Source organism: Trachurus japonicus, chromosome 23 (genome assembly GCF_045865225.1).
Source record: "Trachurus japonicus isolate A0001 chromosome 23, Traja_1.0".
Taxonomy (NCBI): Eukaryota; Metazoa; Chordata; class Actinopteri; order Carangiformes; family Carangidae; genus Trachurus; species Trachurus japonicus.
Genome location: NC_140929.1, coordinates 16,508,426 through 16,530,740, shown reverse-complemented (window position 1 = coordinate 16,530,740; position 22,315 = coordinate 16,508,426). Strand labels below are relative to the sequence as shown.

The 22,315-nt window shown below is 41.5% G+C and overlaps 1 protein-coding gene across 7 annotated transcripts in view; it reads left to right on the top strand.

Moving 5' to 3' along the window:
- The window catches only part of tbc1d22a (TBC1 domain family, member 22a), a 127,234-nt gene that overhangs the window by 18,240 nt on the left and 86,679 nt on the right, over positions 1-22,315 (top strand). For 4 of the 7 annotated variants that reach the window (XM_085768634.1, XM_085768633.1, XM_085768632.1 and 1 more), the window contains 4 exons: positions 6,586-6,656; positions 18,807-18,935; positions 21,038-21,100; positions 21,696-21,761. In XM_085768634.1, coding sequence (XP_085624760.1) covers positions 6,586-6,656; positions 18,807-18,935; positions 21,038-21,100; positions 21,696-21,761 — 329 coding nt within the window. The remainder of the gene's footprint in view (positions 1-6,585; positions 6,657-18,806; positions 18,936-21,037; positions 21,101-21,695; positions 21,762-22,315) is intronic. The other 3 variants (XM_085768636.1, XM_085768638.1, XM_085768637.1) reach the window with 2 other exon arrangements.

Genomic DNA, 22,315 nt, shown 5'->3' with positions numbered 1-22,315 from the left:
CCTACATGTAAGTGGTCCAAATCCCTACGCAGACCGAGAGAATCTGGGCCAGAAAGGTGAATAAGACACGTTCTCTCCTCCCTCAGCAAGCGCGGCGCAGTTGAGTCGGCCTTTATCTAGACACTCAACCCCATCTGCTTCACCTGGAGCCGCTGTCGGCAAAGGTACCCCGAGCAACTGCACGGGGAAACTCCACTTTGTGTTCAGCGGATTTGACCTTCCCTCGTCTTTTTTTTTTTAAAAGAAAAAACTGTTCTCAAGCTGTGGTTTCATAATACTTTTGGTTCTCTTTGCTTGTTAAATAAGTTTTAATGAAATGAAAAACACGATATTTGGTTATATTTCGCCCTCTGAATGTTTCAAGAGTCATTGAGCATTCATTACCTCGGAGAGTCCCACATCAGAGCAGCTGTTGTGGGTGTTCAACAGAAGGTACATGGTGTCCTAATCACCCCCTGTGGTCCCCCAGCTTAACTCCAGCCAAGACAAAGTGCACCCCTGTAAGTTCATGCATAATGGAAAACAGTAGACACACGCCGAGGAAAGACTCGCAGCGGTTGCCCTTGAATTGCACATTGCTGATGTTACAGGTGTTTTTCATGCCAGTGAGGAATAGAGCCTCCTCCAGACCAATCCCCTGAGGTCTGAGCCCACCAGCATGACAAACACCCACACTTCTGATCACACTGAATCCGAAGCATGTGTATAATATTTTCTCGGTCCCAATAGGAGAAGTCAGGTTTTTTCTCGCCCCCGCTTGCACTTGTATATGTGTGCTTTAAAACGAGTGCACATGGGGTGAATTAACAGTAATGAGTGCTTTTGCTTTAATGAGTTTCCTCTCCATTGTTTGTGTAGTGACTTGTTACAATAAGGTCTTCACAATTACAATTAGCAGTTTTCTTTTTTTTTTAGTACAGATTACTATGTGTTGGGAGGGAGTGACACATTTGTCAGCTAAAAAAAAAAAGGCTTGTTTGCACTGTTAACTTCGTTCACTGATACTGACAGGGACAGCTAGTCCCTCGTCGCCTCCGGGACAGTTGCAGAAACTTTTTTTTTTCACCCGCTCAAATTGTGACAAGTGCCCGCCGAGCAAAAACAACAGATTAATTATCAAAATGTCACGAAATGGCTTTAATTTATTCCAGAGGAGGTAGGGCTCGACTGTCTCATTCATAATGCACAAGAGATGCCCCAGAGAGTCCGATATGTTTTCTGAGAGATGAGCTAGCCCCACACTAATGAAACGACATCTGCAATTTAGCCCGTACGTCAACTATGCTCATATTGGCCTCTTTTTCTCTGCCCACTGTGGAAATGGAGTTTTATTTCTAAGAAATGATTCCTCAGGAATCGGAGCCGAGATGAGTGCGGCTGTATCGTAAGCATTTAGGAAATAGGGGGAATAGACACATTTCCTCTCAGAGTGTATTTGCATTAGAATAAAGCATCACCACGGAGTCCATTTCGCAGATGCATTATAGATTATATAATTCCTCATGCAGATCTCTTCTCAGAGCGGCCTTTTAGCCCAGGACTAATTAAAATGTGTGAAACTGGAGGAGCACGATGACGGATTCATCCTCGTAGAGTTTACCATTGTTCTCTCATGTACTGTGCCAGAGCAGTGCATCAGTACTCCGGCAGTCAAGCCGTGGGTCTATAAGTCATCCCGGCTCACGTTGATTTGGATTCTGTCGTGGTCCGGCTCTCCGCTGCTGGAGTGTGTGTGGAGTGCAGCGATTTCCAGGGGGTTAGAAGTTTTTGTCTGTCGTTTTTCTGTATATGATGTATGGGTCGACCGTGCACATCTGCTTGTTCTGTTGGCCACATTGTGCCAAGTAAATATTTGCTCTTTGCCCTTTCCACACATCTATACAGGCCCACACACATTCTTCCATGCACACATCCATTCTTTTTTCCCCCCACAAACCATTCCTGCAACAACGTTTGACCAGAGGGGAACGGGTGCTTTCATGGAGATCACTGCAGCATCAGGATGTAAAGACCATTAGCCAACTTGTGCCCCACGCCCCCTCACTCCCTCCTCTCTATACCCCCCCTACGGTGAGATTAATGCCAGGTGGGGGAAATATAACATAGTTTAATTAAGCCCGAGTCCACAAGATTCATGGACTCATTTCTTTGTCTGACAGTGCAAATGAAGGTTCAAAGGGTGCGAGGCAAGAGGAGAGACACCCTTGACTAGCTGTTAGGAGCATAATGAATGTAGGAGTGCACATAGGCTAACGATTTCACCCTTAAAGACTTGGACTTAGTTGTAAATAAATCCTACGTTACTTCACCACAGCTGTCCCGCTCTACATGTGTAATAGGTAGATGTCTTTGAGAGCAGCCTAATGGTGTATGCGACCACCTACGCACGCTCACACACACACACACACACACACACACACACACACACACACACACACACACACACACACACACACTCACACACACTGTTTTCAGAGATTCAAAGATGTAGAATTTCAGACAGTCTGCAGTAAATTAATGCAAAAAGAGGGGAAAAAAAATTACACACAGGTCCCTTGAAATCCAGTAGTGGCAATCAATAGCCACAACTCATAATTCAGTCTTTCATGAACTTGGGGAAACTGGATGTACCCTAACGAACCACGCTGGGACCGGACCTGGCACTGATTCCAGCGCAGAGACGGGCCCACAATGCTAAACAGCTCTGCCTGCTGTGACATCAATATTGTATTATAATGTATCAGTGACATGAGGGGTTGCATGATAACAAGATTTTCCTGACTTGCAGTGAGTAAAAAATGATTGTTTAAAAGGGCACTCCACTAATTTAGACACGAGACAATCAGCTAAATGAAGGACTTACATTGATGCAACATTTTTCTCTCATCTTCATTTCAAACAATCTCTATCTGTGTCAAAATATGGCACCCACATTATCGACAATGGAGCTTCACCACAGACGGTTCAGTCACAGCTTGTATAGCCTTGAGCTTCTCGCCTCATGTGGAGACGAGTGGACTACAGGGGTCTCATAAGCTCACTTCTTTCTAACTCTACACCCTCAGATCTTTTGTCATTTTCTAATAGATGCCCAGATTTCCATACATATCCCAGCTTTTGTAGTCCTGCGAAAAGGGAAGGGAAGCAGCAGAGACGCGGACACAGGCTCTTTTGAAAACCTGCAGCACCTTTGCTTTGAGACCCCCTCATGGTCTGTGTCATGTCTGAGAGAGTTTTTTTTTTTTAATCTGCGATTTCAAATGCAACTCACTACTGCACAGTAAGCCTTGGGGTAATCGAAACCTCCCCGCACTGTGGGCTCTCCGACACCCTCCAAACCAAGCAGAGCCGCCGCTGCGCACACTAGATCACTGTATTGAATTTCTATATAATTAAAGTCACAGGGGACAAGGTAGGGGAGAACTTTTAAGTGGAAGATGCACAGGAACTATAGTGAATAAATGGCTACTCCCATCAGTTGAACAAGCTCTAATGCGTTTCACTCAATTTAGCCAATGGACTTAGCCCATTGCTGTTTAGGTGATTGCTATTTCCTATTCTGCTATCTGTCACTGACTCGCCGTTGCATTTGCCTTGAAGAACAGGCAAGGCAGAGTCATTTGGCAGCACTAATCAATACTGTTCACTCCGTGCGAAGGGCTTATCAATTTCCAGCCAGTGCCTTGAATAAGAGTGGAGGAAAAATTTGGCTTATTCATTAGGTATTTGTTTGTTTGTTTCTTTTTTTTTAAAACTCAGAAAAGTATGTTAAGACAGTGCCATTTCATTTGCACAGAAATCAATTTCCCCCCTTCCCTTCACTCTTGGAATGCAGGTCAAACAGTGGCAGTGCAATTACAAGGAGAGAGATTTCTATAGCGTCTTTATACCTCTGTGTCGGCGACAGCTGTGGCCAGAGGCTTTATTTTTGGGGAGTTTTCTGTCCATCCTATTCTCGCAAACAAGATATCAGGAACGCCTTGAGGGAAGACATTCAGTCGGATTCAAGGATGAACTGATGAGAATTTTTATTCGACAAAGGTCAAGGTCTCTGTGAACTTATAAAACATATTTTTGGCAATTGTAACTCAAGAATTCTTACTCTAGTTATAATACAGTTTAACACACATGTCTAAAAAAATATGACGTGATTACATGTCATATCCAAAAGGTCAAAGGTCAAGTTTGCTGTGACATCACAGGGATCCAGACAAACATTTTTTACTAGGAGCACAGTGGCTGGAGCGAAAACGGAGAATATAGGGGTGCACACCGTAAATTGACTTGGAAAGCAAATATTCACATTTCATTTTCATTCACGATCCTCACAAACATTGGCCTACCAGCTGTAATGACAGATTCCAGATTCAGTGGTTGCACATGCGCAAGTAAATGAAAAATGTACTTACAATCTGGAGCCCTGCATCATTATGTTCTAGACAAACACCCAGTACCTTCTGAGGGGACATATTATGGAAATGTCACGTTTTGAACATTGGGTGTTTGGCTTGCCTTCCATCCCCCAAAATGTGAGAATTGACAAAAATATCTGTAATTCGCATTAAAGTCCAAGTGGTTTTACGAGCTTTTCCCTCAGTTGTCATTCAATGATGTCATTCGTTTTCAAATTTGCATAATACCACCTCTACCTGTTGGTACCGGTACCGGTAGAGGGGGCAGGGCGGGATGAACAGTGGCTCATTTGCATTTAATGGGACAGGCACTGAAACCAGCCGTTGTTTGATTCTTGGGGTATTTTGACCACAGCATGTCACAGATATGTTCTGATGATCTTTAAGACACCTGGGAACTATTTTAATTTGTGGAAAAGGGGCATAATATGTCTCCTTTAAATTCCTATTGCCCCGACATAGATTACAGCAGCCTGGACAGTTGGTGGAGGTTGTTTGTCTGTGACAGTTGGCCTCAAGTTGAACAGCAGGGTCTGTAAAGAGGGAGACTTGCCTGTGAATAGAGGATGAGGTAACGTTAGTCTCATCTCATCCAGAGAGACCTCCTGCTTCTTGGAAAACAAACACGTTGTCATATATCATAAATATCCCAACCTGCAGGTCCCTCAGGCGCCACCTTTGTGATCTTGAATGTGTGACTGGGCTATCACGTCATAGCCGGAGAGAAGGCCTGCGTTACTGGGTGGAGACAACACGAGCAAAGCTCCTGAGCAGAACTGTTGCAGAAGCGCTGATACACACAATCGCTTTAGTTCTATTTATGAACACAATCTCTCTCTGCGGCAGGGAAATTAGATGCTACACCTCTCTCGTAGTCGGGTTGTTATGTTCGATTAACTGGAAATGAGAGGAAAGAAGACACAGGTCGCTAAATACAACAAGATAAAGTATTTTCTCTTGTGTAACTGTTGATCCTTATACCCGCCTGTCCTCTCCTACTGTCAGTGTGTGTGTGTGCTGGAGAGAGAGAGAGAGAGTGTCTGGGGTATGGTTAGGAGGTAATCTGTAGCACCAAGCATTAAGCCATATTTTCTGGGTCTTCATGGACCCAAAGGGAACTGCTCTCTGCCGGTTTTAAAGTTCAATTTGCACCTCTCCATCAGATTTATTTTACATTCCAGCCCACCGGCTCTCTCACCCGGCCTTGGGAGAGTGTGGTTAATAATCCACTTCTGTCCCATCAGATAATTTCAGTCGTGGGAAAGATAGACAGGAAGTTCAGGCTGCGAGGACGTGATTGTTCGACTGGTCAGTAGATTGAATGATTGATTCAGCTCTCCAAAAATGACTCGATTCTAATCTAATGATGGCCTGAAATAGCCTTAATGTGATAATGTGGTATCCCTGGAAATTCTTTTCAATCAAATTTCTTTTCCAGTGAAACAAAATGTTTTCATCATTTTCTTAATCAAGCATTTGTTTTAATGCTGTTTGGAGCTCTGTAGTAATTATCAAGACAGCAGTAACACTGTAACTATTTACTACTTAGAGCTGAATAAATGTGAGTAAATCATTGAATAAACACACAAATAAACATGTTTGTGTTTTCAACTGTTCATTATTTCTTTTCTTCTCTCAGTTCCATCCAAATGTTGCTGTGAGTGTAGCCGTTTCTTTCTCTCTATCTGGATTCAGCATCACCAAAAAAGATTCGTTAAAATATTCTAACCCTATGCTATACTCACTTTAAAAAAAAAAAATCACATTACATCAAGTCAAGTCACAGTTTATTTATAAAGCACATTTAAAACAACCTCAGTCGACCAAAGTGCTGTACAGTTGTAAAAATACAATATAGTTAAACACTGTAATAAAAAAAAAAAAAAAACAAGGAATAATAATCACTCAATTTAAAACAAAATTAGAATAAAAGAGAGAGCCAAGATTACTTGTGAATGTATTGATCATCAGTGTTCCTTGGTTTCAAGACTAAAGCAACAAGAGATTCCCTGATTGATAAATTATACAGCAGGGTCACTATATAGATTTCCTGTATAATATGTATCCATACACTGATATCGACCAATGATATTAAGCTATGTCTTAATATGAAAAGACTTAAGTGGAGAATGTAAAATTGACCGTCTGCTATTTTTTTTTTGTCTTTCTACAGAGGAGCTACGGAAACTCAGCTGGTCGGGGATCCCGCGACAGGTCCGACCAATCACGTGGAAACTCCTTTCAGTAAGTTTAACGCGCACGCACTCTCACAGCGAACATTAAATACCGCAAACATACACTGTTTTCCCGTGTATGGCGTTTGATTATACAATCACTAATTTGTATAAAATGTAAGAACACTCCTACTGTAATAACACTCGCATACAATCACACGCCAAGAAGGAAAAACCATGTAGCGGCATGCATCGAACCCACAAGGGAATCAATCGCACACACACACACACAGCAGCGTGCACACTGTTGCGCACAGCAGCATAATATTACACAAATAATAAACACATTACAGATGATCTTAGGCGCACATACGCTCACACACAAACACACAAAGTTGCTGTCATGTTCTCTAGCCGTGCCCCCTCCCTTTTTTGATTTATGAAGACTGGTAATAGTGCTGCTTTTTTTTTCCAAACTTCAATAGGGAAAATTAATTGCGAGGCACAAATAATTTATTCATGAGACGCACGGTGTGTTTACTCATTAAGCCATTGTTGTGGCGTACAGCTCCTAGTCTGCAGAGAGAAGACTGGCTTCTTGAACGCCATGACTCTCTCATTAATTACCGCACAATAGCTAATGTGCCGCAGAAAAGATGTCATTAAAGGTGTGTGTGTGTGTGTGTGTGTGTGTGTTTGTATATATATATTTTTTGGTGGTGGGAGGTTACCTACTGGGCGCTTTAACCATTAATGGCTGCTTTGTTTGGTACTCCACTGAAGTGAAGGCTCATAACACTGTATGAAGTTACAAAGCAGCTGCAGTGTAGGCAGCCAAGTTTAGGGGAGGGGAGGGGCGCTTTAGAGCTTTAGCAGACTGTTTGTGCGTCTGTGTTTGTGTGTGTGGGTGTTTTAGCTAATGTAGCATAGATAACCTGAAGATCACCTGAATAATGGTTTGCTCATGTTTGTGCTGTTTGATTGTGCGTGTTGGCCTTTTTGCATGTATCTAAATAATGTTTGCATGGATGTGTGGGTGGCTTTTCGTGCGTATACATATTCATACATGTTTTTATACAATATGTATATATGTAATGAGAACACTGCAGAGAAGTTTGGGGGAGCGACGCACAGCTGGCCTGTGGCCTGTATAAATTACAGTTGGACTGCATCTGCTTCCCTACTGAGAAAAGAAACATCGAGGCAGCAGAGTTGGGGATTGTGTCGAGGATAAAGGAAGGAAAACAACAAAACACAGAAAGTAGATTCTGGAGAAAAAAGAGCAAAGAAAAACACAAACAACAGGCCTGTAGGATACGCTAATGTTATGGAAGTATACAACCATCCTCCTATAGCCTCTACTTGTGCTGTCACTCAAATCTTAGGCTGAAGGAATATCTTTTGGGAAATGACATTGTTAGCTGTATCATGCTTTTATGCTAAGCTGAGCTAATCACAATCACTGTTAATTTGGAAGTTCTTCGCTGTGAGTGAAGACAGATGTTGGGCTAAAGAAATATGTGGAGGCCTACAGGACAAGAAAAGCAGATAGAGTGTAATTAACTAGTTATTAAATAGTTAATTATTAATATTTTTTAAATGAACTTCCAATTGAATTATCTATTACAGAAAAATTACAGAATATTAAATATAGTTCATGGAAATAAAATCAGAATTGGCCAGAATTTGAATTTGCAGGTCAATAAATGGAATATCTTTCGGCTCTAATATTTATTGTACACACATGAGAGAGTTGTCATTTTTCTAAAACAACTCACAACAAGAAAGCACATGAGTGTAAAATATGAATCTTCTCTCGGGTTAGAAGCTGTTGTGATCTTTACAGAGAGTTCATGTCATCACTTGTCTGATGTTCAACTGCAACATGTCATGACAGCATAGCTACAGAAGCTAGTGCAGTTACATCATCAGTTTAAATCAGTTTATCTATATCATATGTCCATTTTATGCTGTTTTTCCGATTCATGGCCAAGATGATTTCAAATTAGCTTAAAGCTACAATCTGGTATAGTGCATCAAATGGCAACATTTATGTTTTAACTGTACATTGTCCCTTTTAAATAAATTAAAATTGAATTGAATTCATTCAACATTTGCTTAAATTTTTAAAAATCATTCAAATACACCAAAACAATTATTCATGTGAAAACAAACATGCAACAGCAGAGTTAAAAACAATTCTGTTCACGGGGGCTGTAGTTTGTAATCATAGTTTAAGCTGACTGACTGATTGGTACAATTGTGTTTAGCTTTAATCTAGTGTGAAGTGTTCCAACTGTGCAGCACAACAATGAGATCATATCAAGTGAAATTCTGTCGAAAACTTTTGTGAACTACTTAAAAAAGTGACATAATAATGTCCCCGTTGGCCGTCTTACTTCTGTGTGACTGTCAAACAGGAATTAAATGGCATTCTGTGTGGCATTAAAAAGGCTTTAAAAAGTCTTAGATTTAGCTTGGTAAACCCTGCAGAGACCCCGTATGTGTGTGTGCTCAGTGTGTTGTACACACCAAATACTGCTAAATACACAGCGTCGGTATCATTTTTTTTTCACCTTCTTTAAACTCCGAAGCTCCACCAGAGCAAGTGTATTTCCTCAGTTCGGGCGACAGTCTCAATATTTGTTTTCCAACTTTCTCTCTGTTTTGTGCCAGAAACCAAGTAGGTACTTTGTTACCGTGAGTTTAAATGTGCTATAACAGAATACAATTCATTTCATTGAGGCCATTTCTCTCCAGGCGACTCTGAATGAATATGTAATAGGAGGTATTTTAACTGTGCAAACTTGAGATCCATATCTGAGGTAATCTCAGCCTCACCTCATGAGGATTTCAACAGATATCTGGATCTCAGAGCCTCGTGCAGCGTGAATTATCCCAGGGTTAAATCCAAGGCTTGGATTAAAGCGAAAAGTGGGCATGGTGTCAAAAGCTCATATCTTCTGAAGTGTCATAACACTTGACTGCTTTCTCTGTCCTGTCTGTGGTATGATCCAGTGGAGAAATAGATAGGAGGGATCAGGCTCGAGAAATCTATTCTGCGTCCTGCACACACACACACACATACACACACACACACACACACACACATTGAGACTCACAGCCCGTGCCGTATTCTATAAACTTGGCAGAGGCACCTAATAAAACTTCACTCCAGTGGTGTCCCTCGTGCCCTTCTCCCGCTCACCAGTGTGCACCAACTTATTTGATTTTTTTTTCTCCCGTCATCCCCTCCAGCAGGCGTGCTTGAGCCACGCTCATTTTCTTTTTTTTTCTTTCTTTTTTTACCTGACAAAGACGGGAAACAAGTTTTCCCACTGTGGTCAGACTTTTGGAAACGCTCTCCCAATGGCCTTCATTTCCCATCACATCACAGAAATCATCCATAACTGTCTCCGCTCTAGTTAGACCGTGTGGAAATTAAAAAAAACAAAGCCTGAAGCCAGACGAAGAGGAAGAGAGGAAGTATTTTGTCTGACTGGATATCTCCCTTTCTCTGCGGCCTTCCTCCTTTTGAGCATGAAGCTCCGCAGGTTGCTCAGAAAACACATCCGGTTGAAGCTCCTATTATTTCAGAAATAATACTGTCTTATTTAATTTGTATAAAGAGCACTTGCTGTCCGAGCCTGCAGGAGAAAGGAAGAAATTAAATGGCTTTTCTGCTTTGTAAAAGAATGTCAGCCTGTGGCAATATGTACATTTGCTAATGGAGTGTGGCTGTTAAATGTGAGGTGGCGGCAGAGAAGGAAACTAACCGGCTGTGGAAATATTGATAAGGCTAAGGGGTTATATGAAATGTTTCAAGACGCAGCGGCAGCGGGGACAGATTTAGAGATGATTATGTTCAACTGTTACCTTACGACAGTACACATAATTATATCGCCTGAGAGAAAAGAACAATGTGATTTTTCTTTCTCTTTCTCTCATCTGAGGCAGACTTGTAATCAACCTCCCTTGGTATGCACAGCGTTAGAGGCATCTCACACTTCACTGGAACATTTTGTTCCTTCTCAGTTTGTAAACTTCCACTGCAATGCATGACAAGTGCAGCTCCACTGACATCTCTTAATATGAACAACCAAGACCTGAACAAACAGCTTCTGTCGAACACATTCAGGACCACTAATATAAAGATGCTACCTTTGTGTGTGGCAGTACATCGCTCTTGCTTCATCATTAGGCACCGAGAAACATCTCTAACATTAAAAGGAAACTGAGGAAAGTTACGCATATGGGCAAGTTGAGCCACCCCTTGTTGCTATAGGAAACCATAAGAAAAATTGAGCATGTGACCATATTTTTATTATTATTTATTTATTTTTTATTGTTTATTTGTTTGAGGACAGTGCACATTCATGAACAGTTAATATTTAGGAGGAAGGCATCATTTCATGGAGTCAGTGAATGTAAGAACCTCATGGGTAAAGTGGTCTTGTCACTCCTATAAATTCTGTAATATTCGCCTATCCAAGGCGTACCCAAAGTAAATTGAATGCTGTTCTTGAACTGTTTGGAGAATATGGATGGGCTTGGTCTCTTTTGAAAGGTATCACTCTGAAGTTTTTCCCCAAACTGAAATAATCACTATAAGTGCTACTATCATTGAGTAATCTAAGTGGGAGCACACTGAATTAGAATGTTTTTATTCTCGCCTGAATTTTTTTGTTGCAATCAGATGCCTGAAGATGAGTGTAGCTGAGAATTTTAGCTGGAAAACACAATGGGACTACAGCATGAAGCCTTACCTGGCCCCAGTTCAAATTTGATAACAATCCTGCTAAAAATGAGTATTTTACACATGTTTTTCTAAGTGTATATCTAGGCGTTTTCCTAAAGTTGCCATTGACAAACAATACATGCGCCAAAGTGCAGCTTTTGCAAAGTTACGCATGAAAATGGCAGTACTGCCTTTTCCCAGGGACAGTGAATGCAGCACATCGTTCGTTTCGTAAGTTCATTGGCTATTCAATGCTACAGTTGTCATCGGGATCGGTTTCTATTGGCTGAAGCCATTCAGCGCTGTCGGAGGGGATGTTCCTCATGAGACACAGCCACTCATTCGCTATTGCAGGCGGCAGCCGGGGACAGGGAGCTTGTGATTGGTCGAGTGAGCTGTCAATCGAAAGGTCAGAGGGCAGCGCCATTTTGTAAAGTGAAATAAACATTGTTTTCATGTAAACGCCGGACTTATGAGGAGAAATAAACGGATTTACTGGATATACAATGCGTAATTTCATAAGATGCAGCAGCGGGATGAGGTTATCTACCGGTACAACCGTGTGTTTTGGACTAAATACTTTACTGGATTGGATTTACTGGACTTTTCTGAATGTAACGACACCAAGTTTGTGGGGAAACCCTGTGATCCTGAGCCTGCCCTGACACAAATCGTGAGTTATATCGGCTTTTTACGAACTTTGTTAGCATGTTTATAGTCTGATTCGAGTGTTGCTGTGATGATTATATTTAGGAATGGTCGGCATATCTTTAATCACAAGAGTTTTAGCTTTCCAACGATATGTGGCATGACTATTTCAAGTGACTGGTGACATCCTCTATGACACCTCCCTGATTAAAACCCCCCCGACGGCCCGCCGGCAGGCCGTCGGAATGGCAACAGGTTAACATTTATGTCCAAAAAACATTTTTCACTCTAGAACAGGAATTCAGTCTTAGTTTCATGAGAATTGTGTTTAGACTAAAAGAAAGAATAATACACTTGTTTTATACATCAGTTGTGGTAATATATGAGCTACAATATGAGGTAGTAAACCAAGCATGAAAATGCACCATTTTACCTGTGGGGACTAATACAATCAATAAGGTAGCTCTGTATATGAACTAATTATTAAATCAAGATTCTGGATGTTTATGATTACAGTGAGTAAGTTCCTGAGAAGAGGCAAAGCTGTTTATGGTTGGGCCAAACTTTACTTTCAAAGAGAAAAATGAGTGATTCTTCCCAAGATGCAGTGTGTAATCACAAAGCTCAGTGAGTTGGAAGCTCAGCAGCAGGTCCCACCTGCAACCTGGACAGGTGGAATATTGAGTCAAGGGGGAGGTGGGAGATGGATGGAGGGGAAGGAAATCATGTTGTGAGTTCATCACCAGACTTCATTCCTCTACTCATGCTAACCAGCTAGGCCTGGCCTGCCTTATCACTTCCCAGCAGCACCTCACTGTAGCCCCTTGTCCTCCCTGAGGACATAGAGATGCCCAGAGGTTTTATTACAACCTCCTGTCTTGAAAACAGAAGCACTTGTTAAGCGACAATCACCACCACCGCCTGCTCCCGGCAAGAACCCACATGGAGTGGCAGAGAAAACCTACAATTAACCCCTCTATGTTCATTGAGCTAAACATTTACTTTCAGTGGCTACAAATACTGACTTCTGAGTATTTGTTAATGTTTAAAATTTTTAGCTGCCCCCCTCCCAGTGTCTCCTGGGATTGGGTCCATCCCCCCTGCAGCCTTACAAAAGATAGGCAGTATGGCTAATGAATAAATGAATAAAAATCTGTAGCCATTCATTGTAAACACGAGAATGGTAAGAGTTTAAATTTGGATCAGTGAGACAGTGATGCCCTGGTGAAGCACTAGCCTCGTGCACTTCAGTTCTTTGTTTTTAACTGCATAGACATTAAAAATGACTTTATTGCAAATGACATAAATGGAGTTCTGCCTCATGCAAGAAAAAGAAAAAAAAAGATGTCATTGAGTAAAATAGCAAAAGAGTCATTCATGGCCCAAAGAGACCAAAACCTGAGACCACTCTAGGAGACATCAACCACCCCTGAATGGCTGATCGTGCCTCCTTACATAGCTTTTATTTCTCTAACACTATCCACCAAATTAAGTTTCTGAATAATTTTGAAGCAGGAAATAGGCCGTGAAGTTGAAAGCTTCTGGCATGAGGTTGAGCCTCCTGTGGTCGTCTTCAGGCTCAGCTCATGTAGAAGCTCGGCAGTACTGTATATGTGTCAAAAGGAAGTAAAGTTCCGTCTGTTCAACTTCTGCCTGGTCCGTAGCGGGACGGTTTGTTTCCAGGTTGCTCTTCCAGGATAATGTGCTCCTTCTAAGTAGAAATCAATTTAGACTCTGCGGAGAAAAAAAAAAGAAAAAAGAAAAACACAGGCTCATTTAAATTCCCCAAATGGATTCCCCAAGCATATTTCTCCTGTTTTTTACACAGAGTTTACTGATGTGGAAGATCCATTAGAGGGATGGAAGGATCGAGGACTAGATTGATGCAAGGAAGAATGAAGAGATGAGCTTTATGTAGACTGATTAACAAAATGTGGCAGCGCTGAAGCACTGGGCCGCCACATTTTGTAGCACCGGTAGTTCTCTCAGAGCTTTCACGCATTTACACATCACTTTTAGCTCTCCATCTTACCATCTCTCTCTCTCTCCCTCTCTAAATCTTGACTCTCCCTTTTTGAACCAGCCGACCACAAATTAAAGGAAAATTAGTCACTCGGATCTTGGGCACTCAAAGTATTTAGCTAATTTCTCATTTATTTTAAAAGAAAGGAGAGTTGTTTGTGCTGTGTATATATAAAAAAGTAAAATATCTAAATTATTTTACAGTCGTCTGTATCAAAACTGAACCTATGTTCACAATCAAAAATATGAGCCTTTTAAAAACAGTTTCATGGTCCTTTACAATAATAACAAAGAATAAAAGTAATAAAATCCAAAACATAATGTAAAAAAATAGGCATATAAAACAATAGCGGACATCAGCTCTCTGAATGTGCGTTAATATCGTAGTAAATTAACAATTTTATTGCAGAAGTAATAAAGATTTTTTTTCCCGCAGTCTTTAGATAAGTAAATAAGAGTAGTAATAAAAGTGTAGTGTGTGACATAGTTTACATCCTCTTTATAGTCTTTAAATCTCCCTGTGTGTGTGTGTGTGTGTGTGTGTGCTCCCATCCTGTCCAGCAGTAATACAGCTGCAGTGTGATTGACCTCCACTAAGCTGTCCATTAACCTTCAGCGCTCACCCCCCCACCCCGCCCCGTCCCCCTCCCTCATTTGGCAGAGTGCACCTTACACCGTCGCCTGCTGCTTTGTAGCCGACCTGTTGTGTTTTGTATTTTGTGCGCGCGTGTTTGCATGTGCGGCGTGGACTTTTTTTTTTTTGGCAGAGAGCGACGATGGGAAGAGTCAGAGTCGGTACTCGTGTGGATGAGTAACGCCTCTTCCTCCTTGCTTGTGTGATGACTTACTCTTTTTTTTGTTTTTAGGTTAAGCGAGTGAAAGCAGCAGATGAAGAGAATAAAATATTCTTTTCAGGGGTGGGTGGTGCTGACAGCTGGAGAGGAATACAGTGTGTGTTTATATGTCATAACAGGCATGTGAGTGTGTGTTTGGGTTTACCTAGTGAGCCTTCTGTTGTTTCTAGTGTTTGTATGTGTCTGCCAGGTGTAGGCCTATATATATGTGTGTTTGTCTGCGAGCACAGTCTTTGTGTGCAACAAATAATCCTCTAGACTCTCTAGAATTCTCTTGGGATCTTTTCCAGGAAGGAAAACAAAAAAAAAAGAATGAATAAAAGCACAAGAAAAGAGAAACTTTTTGTTGCTGCTCCTATTGATTTCCCCCCCAGACAGTTGCCCAAAATTGATGGTTTGTGTCTTTTCCGTATGCCTGCTTGCGTATTACTAAAAAGTGGTAGCCTGCTTCTGAAAACAACAGGCACAAGAGTCATAACAAAGACTTGAAATGCGCACAGGAAACAAACACTTGCATGAAGTACACACACACACACACAATGAGTCAACATCACCATTTTAAGGCTTCTTATGTGCAGGCTTGTCTGTGTGTCGGTGCAAGTGGAATTTAGTTTGATGGCGATTTTGGCTGAAGCCGGTCCAAAACAGGTATGTCTGAACAGCAAACGTGTTCTTAGAAAAAATGCTCGGCCTGAATTGTGAGTGATGACAGATGAATGTAAGAGACAGAGTGATGAAGAGATCCTATGTCTAATGCAGCGTCTGTTTGCTGAAAAATGTACAAGCGTGGAGTTTTATACTCCGTCTGAGCTGCTCCTCGCGTGGTTGGACGGCTGTAGCTCTCATTTTTAAACTATATCTCTCATTATTGCTCTTGCTCGTTTATATTTTTATATTTTCTCGATAACCTTTGGCCTTTAGGCTTTAATCTGTAGGAGTAACACGCTGCATGTGACAGAATAAGCTCAAAGGTTCACTGACCAGCTGTGTGACCTGCACAATAACAAGTCTGATGATGAAACAAATGAATGAGACCCCAGAACAGCAAACATAATGAAATGCAATGCTTTCACATGATGCTCATCAGTGGATGGACTTTGCGCAGTTGCTATGGAGATGGCTGAGTTGTTATGTAACAGGTGGGACAAAAAAAAGTTCCACAGAGGAACCTTTGGCTGAAAACGGTGTTTGAAAGGATGAAAACCTCCTGGAAACCCTGGCTGCCGTCGCTCAGCGCCGACCTTCTGGTTCCTCGTCTTCTCTAAATGAAGGAAATGAAGTAATTAAAACAGGGCTCCCTCTCTGAATTTACAGTATTCATTTCAGTGATGCAAATATAATTCTAATGTTGCCTGTATAATCTTTGGGAAATATTGAGTTAGTGGTAAATGTATCAAGTCATGCCAAAAGACTGTAGGCCTTATTGTTAAATTCAACACATTTAATTAACTGTAGGAAGGATGTAAGGATTTTCATAGTCAAGTCTGATTTTTCAGATTTTGCCTTTAGTCGACTAATCGCCGAATCATGTTGATTCATGATCTCATTTGTGTCTCTTTGTGTCTCAGAATAACCAGAATAACCAGAATTAACCAGATTTAATTCTTCAGTAGACATAAGGTAACATTAACAGGACATTCTCCATCCGTCCTTTTCCTGACCTCACTCATTAGTCTTGGGTGTAGACATAACGAGTGTGAGTTTGTGCTGTGAATATGTGAATGAGTGTGTATGGCGAATGAGAACTTGTAAGTCCCATCGTTGTGTGGGCTTGATATGTGCATCAGCTTCAGGGGTCGAGTGTCGCAGCACCATGGACAGCGCCGCTTTGTGTGCGTAGTGTGTCCGCATGTGTATTCAGGTACTGCACGATCGATAGACAGAGAACACGTCACTCAGTTTAGCCTTGTAAATAAAACTTTTGGCCCAGAGACAGGAAGGAACCGCCTGTCTCTCTTTCTGTCTCTCTTTCTGTCTCTGACCCAGGAACTTCTCTCTCTCTGACTCTGCTTTACCTGTACCCCATGGACAGATGAACCACTGCTGATGTCTGTATCAAAATAGGCTATTTATCATGAATTATTTGAAAGCAATATGTGAAATCAGATGTCCAGCAGCAGTGAGCACCCCCATGTAGTCAGAATGGTACGATCTTTTTTCATATCCACATTTTAAGACGACGAGATTGGCAGTCGAGTCAGACTGCTCTGAATCGAGTCATCAAATCATCGTCTGTTCGGGGTCACCCCTGATTAACTGTAGGTGTATTTGGATGAAAGGCTTTAATGATGGGTGTGTTTAGGAACTGTTTGACATTCACCAGTGTCAAAACACACTCGTACGCAGAAAGCATCACAAAAAACACGTCAGCAACAACATTAAGAACCTTTGCAAGTTTAACAGCTAGACAATCCAGCTTTTTTATCACCAGGACAAGTTTTCGGGGGCCGGCAGTCATGTTTGAGTTTTGTTTTGAAGATTTTAACTTTGTGAATCTTTTAGAGCCTCTGGTCCCAGCGCGAGCTTTTAATAGACTTGAGATTTGTTGTTCAGTTTAGAGACATCTTTCTTCTCATTGCATAAGCCCGACTGCACTGGCAGGATATACACTTGTACACAAATGTATGCTCACATAAACTGTCTCCGACACGCACGCACTCACACACATAATGCTTGCGTGCACGCACACACACACAGTTAGGTGCCTCCCCTGAGAGGCAGAAAGCCAAAAGTTTTCTTTGCAAAGTGAGGTGTGTCATTTGCAGACTGTTAAATCCCAGGTGGCAGCGTTTGGTTCCCGATTGAACTCAGCTAACGGACTCAAAACAAGTCAAGGCTTTAGAAACAAGACTATCAAAAATAAAGGCTCATTAAATCGTATATAATGACGGATAAATAACAGAGAGGCAGACAAAATAAAAACACTATGTGGTTTCACAAACTGTGCTCTTACTGAATATCTATAGAAGTTAATTAACGAGTCCCACGTGGAACCCGAGAGCAAGCAAACAGAACACACAGGTGTATTAGTTTGGAGAGTTTACGGTCCATTACAGACACATTCAGTTAGGTGTAATTGTAAAATCTCAGGCTAATGATGAATAATATGTCAAAAAGTCAATGGTGTGTTCATTGTAATGCAACATTTGAAAAGGAAACTATTAATTTGACAGTACAAACATGCATGTTTTTAGATTTTCCCGTGAAAACAGGTTTCACATCATTTCATTTATGTATCACTTTCACAGACAGTTAGATAACTTCATAAATACCACCTTTACCAGCAGTTGGTTAGGTCAGCGGAGACCGGAAACAGTGGAACACAGCTCTGCGCAAAGCCTCTAAATCTCACTGATTAACTGTTATTATCTGTTGTTCTGTTTCTTTAATGTGTTCAGAAACAGATCTGTAAACACAGCAAGCAGCAGCTTTCACCAGCAGTTACAGTTTGTGGAATCAGACGCCAAGAGGCAACAAAGAAGAGTCCAGCAGATAACTCTTCTGTAAAAAGCAGAAAATGTTGTTTACCCTTTGTTTTTTGTACAAATTGATCCAAACAACACTGATCGTATGTGTTAAATAGTGAGATTTAGAAGTACTAGAAATATAGTTTCTTTTTACGGTACTAATAGCAGAGCCAGGCTAGTTGCTTCCCGCCTGCTGGCTCTAGCTTCATATCTTCTCACAAATAGCAAAAAAGAGACCACACGCTTCCTGTAAACTACTCTAATATAGAAAGGCTGAAACTTTACTTTGAAACTGAACTGAGTTCTCAGTGGATCCATTTTTCTTGGCAAATATTTTTTTCTCCATCAGCCTAAACTTCTGAATCTGAATTCAGTCAAGTAAGCTACAGTAATCCCCCTGCTCTGCGTTTCTTGTGTCTACTCTTTGCATTATTTCCTTCCTTTTGTCTTTCATTTGCCTCATTCTCTTTCTCCCGTCGTCTCGTTCCCAGGGTTACCTGCCAGCTAACGCAGAGAGGAGAGAGAGCGTCCTACAGAGGAAGAGGCAAGAATACTTTGGCTTCATCCAGCAATACTACGACTCCCGCAACGACGAGCATCATCAAGACACATACAGACAGGTATATACACACATGCTCAAGCACACCCACACTCACAGTACAAGTTATATATGTGTGTGTGTGTGTGTGTGTGTGAGTGTAATCATTTCTTCTACATCTGACTTTTTTTAAACACCTGTCTAACTCTAAGAGCTTGAAGGACAGAATGAAAGACTGACTACAAAGGATTCCATTTCCAATTACAAGAACAACTTCTTGTCCCTAATGTATTCCCTCAGCACAAGCCCAGGACACAAAGCTGTTTATGTGTATGTTTGTGTTTCGTATGTGTGTCAGAGACGGTGTGTTTTGACAGGAGTGGTCCCCGAAGAAAGGATTACTGGAACTGGTTATCTGGCAAAAAGTGCTTTTCTATGTTTTGTTTCCTTTTTTTTTTCTATTTCTCGTGTCCTTTTTCTTCGCTCCCTCGAGTCATGTGCTCATAGGGACTCATTGAACTCCTGTCTGTCTGTGTGTGTGTCTGTCTGTGTTGACATGGAGGCAGCGTGTTAGTGCTCTGTTTACAGAGCAGGAACAACCAAACCCCCAAAACTTCTGAAAGATGCCTAAATGAACACTTTTGCTTGGCTTTGAAAATAATATCTGCTTTTACCCTGTCTCTGTTTATCTTCCTCTCCCCCACATACTCTTTTTCTAACACTCGGCTACTTCCTATTCATTTCAGGCTGATAAGAAACATCAAAGTGAGCCGTCGATAGCAAAAACACACATTCCTCACATTCTGTCCAATTTCCCATTGATCCCCTCTACATTGTGGCAGAAAGCTGGCATACTTTGTTTTGATGATTGTTTGGATCGTGTCTTGAAGCTTTTTTTTTTTTTTTTTGCCAAATCCTACTTGTTCGCCAGAGTGAGCAGTCATTTCCAGTTTTTTTTTTCTGCTTGTGTGATTATGTGTGTTTGTACGTTGCTTTGGCTCTCACAGTGGGCATGTCTTATGTATATGTCTCATTTGCATACATGTACCTGTGTGTTTTCATGTCTGTCTGCGTTCATGTGGGTCGGCCCATCATCCAACTTGAATCTCCATCTGTCTCAATAGTTTCTCTCTTCTGGTTTCTGTCCATCTGTCTCTTTTATATACTTGTTTATGCTGTTGGTAACTTGCCTCCTTAACAGCTTGTGTGTATGTGTATGTGTGTATACATATGCGTATGGATGCAGCCATTGTAGAAGTTCCAGCCGGCAGTGCACAGTCTTTTTGTCCCGCGCCAGTTTCAGTCTGTCCCTGAAAAAATAGCTGTTTTTAAGCCGTTTAAATTTAGGGTTGTGTTGGGTATCATCATCTGAATCTTATTGATTCCGCTTCTTGTCAAAATCCAAAATGGTAAAAAAAAAAAAGAAAAAGAAATGAAATGTTCAAACAGCAACATTTCTTTATTATTTTCAGCACTGACTGAACATTCACAAACTTAATATTATTTACTATTTAGTGGTATTCACTACAATAAAAAAAAGATCCACAGACACAACCATTATAAAACATTGACCAATAGATGACCATCAGTCGAGAGCAGTGAATTAAACCAACCAACTAAACTACTATCATGCTGATTGAAATAAGTGATATATACTACAGTATATCACCACATTATAGAAAGTGAGATTACAAATGAGCCGTCAGGGCCGCCGTCATTTTAGGACGTCACCACAGTGATATTGTAACATTTCTGGCTAGACAAAATGGATTTTCCTTTTTAAAGAAATAATGTATTGTCACACTTTCATAAGAACAATCTGAACTAACAGTGGCAAAACAAGTATGTCTAGTGGACACACTTTGACACGGACAATTGGTCCATTTTATGATGTTGTTGCAGGGACAGACTCAAAATGATGACGGGCCTGGTTTTAAAATACCAAAAAATACCCTTGAAAAATAAAAGGACAGTATCCAGACAATTTCCCTGTTTGAGTTTACCCCCTCCTCACAACACCTGAGACCCAAAACAGGTTTAAATGTAGAATACTGATGAGTGAATGAGGGGAACTTCTGCACTGGTGCTCATGAGTGTTAGTATTAGTGTGTGTGTGTGTGTGTGTGTGTGTGTGTGTGTGTGTGTGTGTGTGTCTAACGCCTCTCTCTCCCATGTTGCTGTTAGATCCACATAGACATTCCTAGGATGAGTCCTGAGTGTTTGGTGCTGCAGCCAAAGGTGACAGAGGTAAGGTGGACAGAGCTGCGGACACAACAAATCAGTCCCCAGCCCCGTCGGTAACAAGCCACACACTCTCGCAAAGCAGTCTGTCCCTCCGTTTGTCCGTCCCTCCGTCCAGTCCCAGTCTGGACTATTTCAGCCGGCTTGGCTCCAGCCGCTGTCCTGCATCCGTCTGGCTCCCCTTCTGACGAAATCTGTCCGCCTGTTGAACTGTTCATCTGCAGGGTCGACACTCTGAAATGGTGTAAACGTGGTCTCTCTCTCACACACACACACACACACACACACACACACACACACACACACACACACAGGCACACACACACATATATACATATATACACACAAAAAAAGCACACAGATATATTCTCAAGCACATACGAGCACTGAGGCGGCTCGACATGCACAGACACACACATACGACATCCCAGACCACCGCTGCGATCCATTTCAGACCACCGAAACCCCCCGTCTGCCTTCAATCAAGGACACAATCCACTAACTGTTGCTCTCTCTCCGTCTCCGTCTGTTAATGGCGAGATCTGTGCTAACCTGCAACGCTTCAGTGTTTGTCTTTTTTTCTCTCTTTGTCTCTCTGCAGATTCACATTGACATACCGAGAACTAATCCTCTTATTCCTCTTTTTCAACAAGCTTCTGTCCAAGAGGTGAGACCCCCCCCCCCCCCAATTCCTCCAACCACCAAGCCCCTACCCATCCCCACACACACCACCTCACCTAGCAGGGTTTTCCCCTCTAAATCCAGGCAGATATGTGTAATAGTATCAACTCAGTGGCTTAAATGAAAGTAAGTGACAGAATACATTTACAGTAAGCGATGTGTTAAAGTCATCAGTGAGCTGTCATACTAATAGAATCATAGAGCTTTGTAAAAATTTTCTTTACATTTTTTCATCTGCCGAGGAGTTTGAAATGGGGAAAACCGTTGCTTTTACAAAACACTGCATGGTCCGGCATGGGTGCTCACACACATACAGTACACACACAGATGCACGAACTGTAAAAAAACAACTGAATCAGACCTGCAGTCCTGCATGCGAATCAGATCCACATAAACTTTCACACTGCATCCTCATCCCCCTTTGTTCTCCTCTGTTACTGGCACAGAACAAAGAATTTCCTGTGATATAAGAACTAATTGTCTGAAAAACCTCTTGAGCATTATGTTTGATAAAACAATAACTGTCAGTGGCACCGAGGG